Genomic DNA, 12,381 nt, shown 5'->3' with positions numbered 1-12,381 from the left:
AAAAAGAAAAAAAGAAAAAAAAAAGAAAAAAAGAAAAAAAAAAGAAAAAGAAAAAAAGGAAAGAAAAAGAAAAAGAAAAAAAGGAAAGAAAAAAAGTAAAAAAAGAAAAAGAAAAAAGTAACAAATGTAAAAGAAAACAAAAGTAAAAAGTAAAAGAAAAAAAGAAAAAAAAGAAAAAAGAAAAAAAAGAAAAAAAAGAAAAAAAAGAAAAAAAAAGAAAAGAAAAAAAAGAAGAAAAGTAAAAAAAGTAAAAGAAAACAAAAGTAAAAGAAAACAAAAGTAAAAGAAAAAAAAAATTCAGTTCAGCATTAGTGTTGATCCAAAGAAAGCCTCAATTTAGTAATATTGGCCTCACAACATTTTTTTTTTGTTTTATTTGGATTCTTCAGACTACTGTTCTCATCCTGATTGTAATTCTCACATTTCAACGGATGTAACCTCTGACCTCTTCCAGATATATCTTGATAATGCTTCCTATCAATCAATAGCAAAAATAATGTTTTCGTTCTTTTTCCAACGAACCATCATCGTTAGAACTCAAAATGTATAATGCATTTATCAAACTGAAAGAGTATAGAGTAGTTTCTGTTTTTGTATTAATTCATGCCTGTAACACATATTTTGAATTCGAAATCATTGGAAAATCAAATATTTAATTCCACTATTTACTAAGAGTCATTGTCAAGATACATCTGAAGACTGGATGTTACATCGGCTAAAACGTTGTGAAAATAACCAAGATGAGAAAAGTAATTCGAAAAGCCCAGATAATATATATTCTCATTTCAAAAATTCATAAGAGTATTTTTTAACAAAATAGTCATCTCTAAGGCACAAAATCCATTCAAAGAAGGTGGGGATGAACAATATTATGAGAGGATTGAAAACTATGAATGGAATGGACAAAATCTGATTGAATAGGATGACTTGGGATTTGTTAACATTAGACTTGAAAGCAACCATGTTGTCTGCAGGGAAGTACTTTCGTGACAATGTATTCTAAAGTTTGAAAATTCTTGGAAATAAACTGTTTATAAAAATTACGAATATAGTATTCTTGTTCGTATGGATTATGATAACTAAGAGAATTATTATGTACAGTGCTGAGTAGGTGTGTAACAGCACGTATGGGCACATGTTAAAATATCAGCAACAGACAAATTATAGCTAGCTAGCAAAAAATTAGCAACAGGCAAAGGATAGCTAGCTAGCAAAAAATTAGCAACAAAGGATAGCTAGCTAGCAAAAAATTAGCAACAAAGGATAGCTAGCTAGCAAAAAATTAGCAACAAAGGATAGCTAGCTAGCAAAAAATTAGCAACAAAGGATAGCTAGCTAGCAAAAAATTAGCAACAAAGGATAGCTAGCTAGCAAAAAATTAGCAACAAAGGATAGCTAGCTAGCAAAAAATTAGCAACAAAGGATAGCTAGCTAGCAAAAAATTAGCAACAAAGGATAGCTAGCTAGCAAAAAAATTAGCAACAAAGGATAGCTAGCTAGCAAAAAAATTAGCAACAAAGGATAGCTAGCTAACAAAAAATTAGCAACAAAGGATAGCTAGCTAACAAAAAATTAGCAACAAAGGATAGCTAGCTAGCCAAAAATTAGCAACAAAGGATAGCTAGCTAGCAAAAAATTAGCAACAAAGGATAGCTAGCTAACAAAAAAATTAGCAACAAAGGATAGCTAGCTAGCAAAAAAATTAGCAACAAAGGATAGCTAGCTAGCAAAAAATTAGCAACAAAGGATAGCTAGCTAGCAAAAAATTAGCAACAAAGGATAGCTAGCTAGCAAAAAATTAGCAACAAAGGATAGCTAGCTAGCAAAAAATTAGCAACAAAGGATAGCTAGCTAGCAAAAAATTAGCAACAAAGGATAGCTAGCTAGCAAAAAATTAGCAACAAAGGATAGCTAGCTAGCATAAAATTAGCAACAGGCAAAGGATAGCTAGCTAGCAAAAAATTAGCAACAAACAAAGGATAGCTGGCTAGCAAAAAATTAGCAGCAACAGGAAAAGGATAGCAAGCTAGCAAAAAATTAGCAACAAACAAAGGATAGCTAGCTAGCGAAAAATTAGCAACAGACAAAGGATAGCTAGCAAGCAAAACATTAGCAGCAATCGACATTAAAGTTCTATGCAAATTAGCAAGTGCACGTGAGCTTGAATCAAGAAAAAGAGAGAACAATACACCATGTGGTCAAGAGAGAAGCAAGTGGTGCACCGGGGAAGATGGATGTGTAAAGACATGGGTAAGAAAGCACTGCCTAACGTCAGCGTCAGAGGGACAAACTTTTGAAAAAGAATACGTGTATTTAAAAAAATACTTTGGAAAAAAAAATGAAATGCATTGTTTTGGAAGAACCACGGATAAATGCATTTCATTTGCACTTTAAGGTGCCTAGTCTGTTTTTTGTTTCTTTTCTTTGTTCCTGCAATCCTTCAGGTGCTCTATAACTCAAAATTATATCTATATATCTAAAGGATGAGGGGTATCAGATGTGGTTTGGCTGGATTTCAGGAAACATGAAGAATTTAAAAAAATACTGTGTCTTAGCATTCAATGACAACTGATGCAGTTTCTTCCATGCGTCAGCAATTCTGAACATAAAAAAGGTTTCTGAAACTCATAGAAGCTGTGTTGTATTCTGACTCTGGGTATGTTCACGTGCGTTAGACACACAAGATTAAATCAGGGTTTTTTTGTGTAATATAAGGTAGCAGTCGCTGGAAAAATACTTGGATCATTCTATCGCTCCAGAAAGTATTTCATGCAATCCTCTAAGTCAAATATGTCCTAAGATGAAGTACTGTTCCCACATTTGAGATGCAGTTCTTTATATCTCCAAATATTTATTTATGGTGTTTGGTTTGATGTTTTTGTAGAAGAAAAGTGCGGGATCACCACTGATGTCTTACAAGGTCAAACGCAGAACCTCTTTACCTGGAATTCTTTATAATTCAAAGTTTCTGAATTGATGGTGTCAATTTTGCTTGTGGCAACTACATTTAATATTTGCAATTGGATAATTTTCTGTTCTCTATGAGAAATTTCTTTTGACACTTTTTGAATCATTTTTCTATTACAAGAATGGCTCCACACTCAATAGGTTATGAAGACCAGAGTAAATAATGGTAGTTGCTTTTTTAATTGCTTCAAAGAGAAAGAAGACGGCTGCAAAAAAAAAAAAAAGAGAAAGCGATCAACAAAGTCCTATGCCAAGACCAAATACATAAGATTCTACAAGGAATCCAATGGCAATAATAATTTTGTATTAGAGGGTTTGACAATCTTGTGAGGTCTATATTTGCATTGGACATGCAATAAATTTTTTTTCTCTACAACAGTTATTTCTTCTGTCATCTCTTTGTGGATCATTTTTCTATTACAAGTATAGCTCAACACTCAAGAGAAGATTAACAAAAATAACTTCTCTTCCAAAACCTTTGTTAGATATTAGGCAAGTAGACCCACTAGTGTCTAAAATGGTTAGTTGAGAATAAGAAGTGAACGGTCAACTTGATAAACTGAAGCTGTTAGAATTAATAGAAACTCATAACATCACACGATTTAAAGAGAGTGTGTGAAAGAGCGCAGTTTGTTTGGGACTACAAAACGTATAATTGGCTCATTATTTATTAAAACCCTACACCAGTAAGTAGAGATTATATTAACTACTATGAATTAAGGCAAGGGTTACATAGAGTACATGTTAGGATAACCTGGAAGAAAACGGAAATAGACCACCTGCAATTAGTGTTATTGAAGCAAGAGTTCAAGGGTTACCTCGGACAAAACGCGCAAGAAATGCAGGTGTTTGATATTATACAGAAATTACGTCATGTGTTCGAGGCACAAAGAGTTTCTACATAGTTGGACTTGGAAAGCAAAAGAGGCAAAATATATTTTGAAAATATAGAGAAATTAAAGGAACATCATCCCGATGATGCCATCTACGTCTCTCAATCCCCTAAGTAAAAAAAACAAATAATCAGAATTGGATAGGTCTTTGAATGCCAACAAGTCTTTCCTACGAACAACCATTCTCTAATAAAACCTTTGAAAGGCCAAGTCTCCATTTTTCCATGCATGACCTGATTCATCTCGAGTTAAACAGAGGATCACTGTCTGCACACATACAAAAGCAATGATAAAGAATGTAAGATCAACGAGTACGTATGTATGTAAAGAGAAATATGATTAAAAAATGATTCTCCTTGTCAGTGAGATGGAACAAAGATAAAGTCCAACCTTTTCCATCGGGTTTGTTTCTATTTAGTCGTTTTTAAAAATAGAAATAAAAAAAAACTTTGATTTCAGGATGGCAGACCAAAGGATCATGCAGGAGCGTGTACAAAGATAATATGCAGCTACCAAGGTGTGAATACAATTTGTGAACTTAAAATGTCTATAACGATTGTAGAGACTGTTTAACTATTTAGGACAACTACTTTTGCAAATGGTTCCGGTTTTCTTGTTTTGTTTTTCACTAGAAAATCTTTGTGAAAAGAAAACGTTCTTTTCTTTTTTTTTTCAGATGTAGGGGGAATATTAAAAAAAAGTCAAATATAGAAAGAACAAAAAATGTTTCCTTTTTTAAATTGTAACTATTTTTTTCTTTTACAATAAGTGCTTACAAAAAAAAAATAAATAAAAATGACAATGAAAAGTAAATATGCATTCATTCTTTTTGAAAACTTTTCTCCTCATAGTTGTTGTTTCACGACGTTTCAGCCAACTCATCCCTCGGCCTTCTTCATGTGATTAACAGGATAGGAATGCGGAGTCTTATAACTGTATCCCTAATAATTATTGTCTTCCATAGTTGTTGTCTCACCACATTTTGGCCAACCATCTCATTATCTGGATTTGGTATCTAACAAACGTTAGATTTTGATCAAACAGCTTTGATGTTAGCATAGAAATGGACAGACAAATAGACAAACAGACAGGCAGATAAATAAGACGTCTAAGAAGATTATTTCGATTCATAAGACGTGATTATAATCAAAAAGAAAATTTTGAAGACAAAGACAACTGTGAAAACTCAGCAATCAATGACATGTCTGACATATTTTACTGGTAACTTTAAAAGAGACAAATTATACATCATGGCTACGAACAATAACTTGCACGCATTCAACACATGAACTCTTCTCTTTTTTCAACAAACCGCTATTTTCAGACAATACTCACCTGGAACCGTAGAAAGTCAATGCCTCTATCCACTGCAACATGGGCTTTAAAGGCTGATCAATGTTGAATTTTATGATTTTAATAGCATTTCAGCCCGGCGTTGCCCGGGTGTTTGGAGGTGTGTTGAGCAAAAAAATTAAATAAATAAATAAAGTGGTAGTAGAAAGGCAGGCTCGAACCTGTACCGTGAAAAAGCAAAAGAACGGGAAAAACCTGATGTCTTTGCTGTTACAACCACCACCAAACTGGAAGTGATGTAGGTTTAAATTAAGGCTAGACAATCGAAAAGAGGGGATGACTTTTGAAAATATCAGCGAAAAAAGCAATCCCCTCCCCCTGTAGAAAAGTGCCAAGTTGAGGGTGAAGAAATTAATATTTTTAGCAAATTTTTCGGTATTTATCATCTGAAGGGTAGAGCTTTCATACGATACTAATTTTATGAAAATTCGTTGCCTCTGTCGACAGTTTTAGGCACACATGCAAACATACATACATACATTTATATATTGCTAGCTCAAATTTTCGACCCAAACTGATTAAAAAGTTTGCCCTTTCGCTAAATACCCTTTATGTAAAATTTCAAATGTTTAGACCAAAAATTGTCTGAGTAATTTGGTAGAGACCGTAGAGGTCAAATTTTTCAAACTTTGACCCCTATTATGACCCCTTAAAATTTATTGTTTTCGGCTCAAATCAAGTTATTAAGTTAGATCCATGTCCAAGGAACCTATATCTAAAATTTCAAGTGTTTATACCCAAAATTGTCGGAGGAGTTTGGTAGAGTTCTCAAAGGTAAAATTGTTGAACTTTGATCCCTTAACAGCCAAATTTCTGTCCGAAAACCCGATTACAAAGATTTTCTCAAATCTCAGTACCCTGTATATCAAATTTCGAGTCTGTAGACTGAAAATTGACAGAGTTATTGCGTAGGGAAATGTAGACAGACACTTTCACTTTTATAGATAAAGATAATTTTGTGTTATCTGGCCTTCCATTGTCGGGTCCATACTGAATGGTATGAGGATAACAGTCCACAAAAGAATGAATACACATAATCTCAAAGGATTCAAAAAAATAAAATATATAAAAGTAAATATGTAGTATTGGGAATCCCAGCTTAAATGCTATCTAGGTTGTTTGTAGAAATAGTAAGTTATGTAAGTATATTTTCGATTTCCATCAGCGAGTTTAGCAGGGTCACAGAAGGTTAGGGTTGACAGGTATCAACTTAGATAGAATGCACCGGAAATTAGGGGTGATGTGCACCGGGAATTAGGGGTAAAACGGGAATTGTGGTCGTAGGCTTCTGGTTGACGGACACATGTGAGAGAGGTCTTGGGCAGCAGAGAATGTAGACGGGAAATCTTGGGTCTCCGACAACCATGGGTTCTAGATATAGGCTTGCCTTTTAATAAAAGAATTGAAGCTTCAAATCCATCTTGTGTTATCAATGCGTTTGTCTGCAGCAGTGACCAGTCCCCAGGAGATGGAGACCAGTGACCAGAAGATATCATCCGCTGGCAAGGCAAGCAGGTATATACGCATGACATTTGCGCATACACGTAGAGGCCTTTCAAGGCAAGAACTAAGAGCATACACACACCCATATATGTAAGAACACAGACTTTAAAAGTACCCGGAAAAGTAATCGTAAAAAGAGATAGCAAACAAGAAAACGTAAAAGAGAATCGCAGCAGGAACGCTCAATAATAATAGTAAATAAACAGGACAGAACTATTTTCGAACAAATATATCAAATTAATCCCTCAAATCTTGGCCCATCAGTCAGAAAGATTTTTAGCAGAAAAAAAAAAAAAAAAGAAAAGAAAAAAAAAGAAAGAGACTGCATGCCAGTCCATCTAAATTAGAATCAGTTGCTTCTGGTTGTTCTCGACATAAGAATCCCATGTTCACATGATGTGCCTAAATATCACACGAATAGAGAATCAGCAGTTGTTGTACATTTGTTGTGCCTCAATTTGTTGTACATTAGTAAAAACCTGTGGAAACTTGTTTTTTTACATGCATGACACAAGGTTGAAATGCAACACCTTGATCTGAAGAGAAAGACATACTTACGACACAAGTTGTGAATAGAAACACATTCACCATTTTCACATAGATGCTTCCCATCATTACAGAATGAATCCTCTGGATTTGGCTTCATGGTTCGTGTCATTAATGATGATTGGTTAGAAAATTTTTCAGTGATGGAAGAATTCACATGTAACTTAACTAAAAAAAAAAAAAAAAAAGGAATTGGTTTAGTGAAAAGAAAAAAGGAAAAATAAGAAATTGGTTCAGAGATTTGACACATATCAAGTAGTCAGAAAGACTCACAAGTGAAAAATATTCCATCTGGGGGGCCTATTGCCAAACCGGAAGTGACGAATGTTTAAATTAAGGCTAATCAATCGAAAAGAAGGGATGACTTTCGAAAATATTGACGAAAAAAGTGACCCCTCCTTGTAGAAAAATTGTCCAGTTGAGACATAAGAATGTTTTTAGCCAATTTTTTTCTATTTGTTGTCTGAAGGGTCGAGCTTCAAAACGATACCAATCCTGTGAAAATCCATTGCCTCTGTCGAAAGTTTTAGGTAGACATACATACATACATACATACATTTGAACAGATGGGTAGGATTTATATTATAGATTATATAGCATAATATTATTTTCTGAGTATTTATTAGTACTTATTAATTTGGAGTAATTTCATATTTAAAATAAAATGGACACTATTTTCACAGAAATGTTAATAAATTCATATTTGCTGTGTTATTAATTTTTCCGTCTCCAAAAAATAGATTTGCGCTATCCAGAAAAATATCAACTTTATCAAAACATTTGTTAAATATATTTCTCATTCTGTGGAATTTCCACGGGTCCTGCTATTATTGAAAATATTGTTATAATATCCCCAAATATAAGAAAATTAGATTCCAAAATAAAAAAAGAAATTGAAAAATTTGCACATATGTACAAAGGCATAATAATCTTGATCTATTTAGCAGTACTACTTGAAGAAACCCTTGGCAAGCTCCTAAGGAACCAAGGTTAGGAAACTTAGGTTCACACAGTAACTGAAATATATGGACGTAAATAAACAAAATTATTTTTTTTTAAATAAATTTTTTCTTTCATAAAGCAAAAATAAAACTGAAAAAAATATCAGTGAAAAATATTTAAAGAAAATGGTTAAACATTTAAATATACTTCTGAATATTTTTAGATGAGGATCGAGAATTCATATTTGGATTCTTCGGACTATTGTTCTCATCTTCAGTGTTATTTTCACAACGTTTCAGTTGATGTATATCCTGTAGAACTCAGGAATCTGCACGGAATCCTTTATAGCATGTTCTCATCCCATCAGGCATGACTGCATAGAAATCATAAGGCATAAGTAACTCACAATTGTATTTTGAGTGTCGCCACCATTGTAACGAGTGTCGCCAGCATTGTAACGAGTGTCGCCAGCATTGTAAAGAGTGTCGCCATCATTGTAAAGAGTGCAACTTACAACTAAATTTTAAGTATTTTATCCGTGTGGACAATTTTAACAAAATTTTACAAATCCGGAACCTACTTTTGTTTTTAAATGTACATTCATTCTACTTATCACTTCCCGATTCCTGAGTTTGACAAGCTATACCTGAAGACAGTCAGAGGTTATGAAAATGTGCAAATAACACTCAAGATGAGAACAATAGTCTGAAGAATCCAAATACGAATTTAAATAATGTTTTATATTGCTGTAATTGACGGTTAAAAAACAGAATTTGTTTAGATTCAATAGAGCCATTCAGTTTTACAAAATTTGTAAGAAAGGTATTGTTATCATCAACAATAAGTTTTAAGAACGCCATCATGTTGATACTTATTTTTTTTATTATTACCTGACCTCATACTACAAATATTAGTTTAAACTATTTTTCAAGATGTTGGAATGATTAAGCGGAATTGGAAATCGGAACTTTTTGGGGTATCGAAATCAGAAAAATTTGTGCCTATTTTCTGATGCCAAGAACGATTCCTTTAATCATTTTTTTTTTTTTTTTTTTTTTTAACAAAATCTTCCACTGCTGGTAAGAGTTGGAGCACGATGAAAAAAAAAAAGAAAAAAAAAAAAAAAAGAAAAAAAAAAAACACTCATGCCATCCGTCCGGAAGTGAATTACTTCCCTTTATTGTTGGTTAACAATCAGTTCTAAGTCAATCAAGTTAGGGATGAGAGTGACCAATGGCAAAAAAAAAAAAAATAAATAAATAAATATATACATAAATAAATCTGAAATTGAGATGACATGCCCTTGTTTGTATGGGAAAGTTTGGTTTATGACATATCAATCATATATTACTTATTTAAGGTATTAAATTCTATAGGATGGATGATTTTATATTGCAAGGGTCTATTATTCCCAGGACACAGAAGGAAATTTCAGTGAGGGTAGAGAGATTTAGTGATTTTGTTTTACAACATACAAAACCTTTCCAAGTTATTTAATGCCAAATCCAGTCATTTTAGTAAAAGTTTTTCAATCTACGGCATAATCACGTTTGACACACCAGTTCCCATCAAATCACCAAAGTTAAGTAACGACGAGTTTGGTCAGTACCAGATGGGTGACCATTTGGGACTTCCAGGGGTTGTATGTGCTCTCTGCTAATCTCCACATTGTTTCAAGTCTGGACTTCTTGCCACTGGACCAATGTAAATACAGGACTCAAAATGGCTTACACTTCTAGAGGTTATGCGCCCAGCGTGCATCTTTATTTCGATGGATCCGAATCAAAATTCGAATTGTGGCAAGTTAAATTTCTGGGATATCTACGAATCCAAAAGCTACACAAAGTACTACAAACACAACCTGAAAACAGAAACGACCCCGACTTCATTGAAAAGAATGCAACTGTCTTTGCGGAATTAATACAGTGTTTAGATGACTGAAGTCTATCACTGGTAATGAGAGAAGCCCTGGACGACGGCTGCAAAGCATTAAACATATTGAGAGAGCATTATTTATTGAAAGGAAAACCCAAAATTATTTCTTTATACACTGAACTGACCTAATCACAAGAGTTTCCAATGTAGATACAGGACTTAAAATGGCGACTACATTAAAAATGTAGAGAGCTATGTTAGCGAACATACATTTTTTATTTTCGTGTACATTTGATGCATCAACAAGCAATAATAATTTTCTTGTCGATTGTGGGGCCACGGCACATGTGATTACAAAGGAATCTGATTTTATAAATTTTGACCCCAACTTTAAGCCACAAAATCATTTTGTAGAACTAGCTGACGGGAGTCGAGTCAAGGATATCGTTTTGAAAAGAGGCAATGTGAAAATCTCGCTAAAGAACAATACAGGTGAATAGTGTTTCTGTATTCTAGAAAACGCTTTTCTAATCCCAAAATTTAAACAAAATATATTTTCTGTGCAAACTGCTACAAAACAAGGTGCAAATATAAACTTTAGCCCCAATAAATCAAAACTGGTATACCCGAATGGAACTGTATTCGACATTAAAGAAAATAGAAGACTATATTATTTAAATAGCGTAGTCCCATCAAAAACCACCTACCATGATCTACAGACATGGCATAAAATTCTTGGACACTGCAATATTCCTGATATCAAAAAGTTGCCGACTGTAGTTGATGGAATGCGAATACAAACATCAAAAACCTTCAACTGCGACGTCTGTACGCAAGGGAAAATGACAAACTATCAAAACAAGATACCAGACAAAAAGGCCAAAAAAATCCTATCAATGGTGCATTATGACTTGAACGGTCCCGTAGAACCGATGGCCAGAGAACATTATAGATATGTGTTGAATTTCGTAGATGACCATTCAGGTTTAATAATGGTTTACTTTTTAAAGAATAAATCTGATACCCTGCTAGCAACTAAGAAATATCTAGCCGACATGGCTCCCTACGGTGAAGTAAAGTGTATTCGCTCTGACAACGGTACGGAATTCACCAATAAAGTCTTTGAATTTTTACTAATTAACCATCATATCAAGCATGAAACATCAGCTCCTAGATCGCCACACCAAAACGGGACTGCTGAAAGTGCGTGGCGGACACTTTTTGAAATGGCAAGATGCCTACTCATTGAATCAAAACTCCCCAAAAACCTCTGGACGTATGCACTTATGGTGGCAGCCTATATACGCAACAGGTGTTTTAACAAAACATTATCTAAAACTCCATGTGAATCTTTCTGCGGTAAAAAAAAAAAAAAAAAAAAATTTAAGTAGAATGCATATATTTAGTTCAACTTGCTTCGCATATATAGAGAAAAAGAGTAAATTGAATATTAAAGCTGACAGAGGTATATTTCTTGGATACGATAAAAACAGTCCAGCCAATTTAATATTTTTTCCCGAAAAAAAATAAAATAAAAAGAATCCGGTGTGTAAAATTCAGACACGTTTAATTGTAAAGACGAAAACCCGTCATATGAAGAGGATGGAATTATATTACCTCAAATAATTAGAACAAACGAAAACAATAAAAATGACGGAGACGAGTGTTCATGATGATGATGATAAAGTTGAGATATCCCGAAAGAAATAGAAGATGACCCGATTTTTTTGTGGTCGACAATATAAAGGATTATCAAATCGATTATTGCTGTTCAATGGAAAATGCGCCAAAAAGCTTCAACGAAGCAATTAATTCAGAACAGTGTGATGAATGGAAAATTGCCATGAAAAAGAAATAGATGCCTTAACCGAAAATGATACCTATACGGTAGTGCTTCTCCCAAGAGATAAACATGTTATTTCTACCAGATGGGTCTTTACAAAAAAGAGTACAGCATCAGGCGTAGAACAGTACAAAGCAAGATTTGTTGCTAAGGGGTGCTCTCAGATTTACGGTAAAGAATACTTTTCTACGTTTTCGCCGACCACAAACCTAACAACAATCAGAATTTTACTGCAAGTCGCATCACAATATGACCTAAACATCCATCAAATGGACGTAAAAAAAATGCTTATTTGAATGTCCCAATAGACTGTGAAATTTATATTACCCCTCCAGAGGGATTTATAATGAAAAATAAAAATAGCGTGTGGCGACTTAACAAGTCATTATATGGTCTAAAGCAGAGTGCTCAGTGTTGGAACACAGTATTCTATGATTATATTATTAAACAACAATTTAG

At 33.7% G+C, this 12,381-nt stretch overlaps 1 protein-coding gene across 3 annotated transcripts in view; it reads right to left on the bottom strand.

The window, feature by feature from the left end:
• The window catches only part of LOC145268741 (uncharacterized), a 284,210-nt gene that overhangs the window by 39,712 nt on the left and 232,117 nt on the right, over positions 1–12,381 (bottom strand). For all 3 annotated transcript variants that reach the window (XM_080124329.1, XM_080124332.1, XM_080124331.1), the window contains exon 2: positions 7,275–7,430. In XM_080124329.1, the coding sequence (XP_079980455.1) occupies positions 7,275–7,430 (156 nt within the window). The remainder of the gene's footprint in view (positions 1–7,274; positions 7,431–12,381) is intronic.

The sequence above is a fragment of the Euprymna scolopes genome, chromosome 44, assembly GCF_053919585.1.
Source record: "Euprymna scolopes isolate OS-2025 chromosome 44, ASM5391958v1, whole genome shotgun sequence".
Classification (NCBI taxonomy): Eukaryota; Metazoa; Mollusca; class Cephalopoda; order Sepiida; family Sepiolidae; genus Euprymna; species Euprymna scolopes.
Note: the sequence above shows the minus strand (reverse complement) of the source record. Positions and strands in the feature narration are given on the sequence as shown.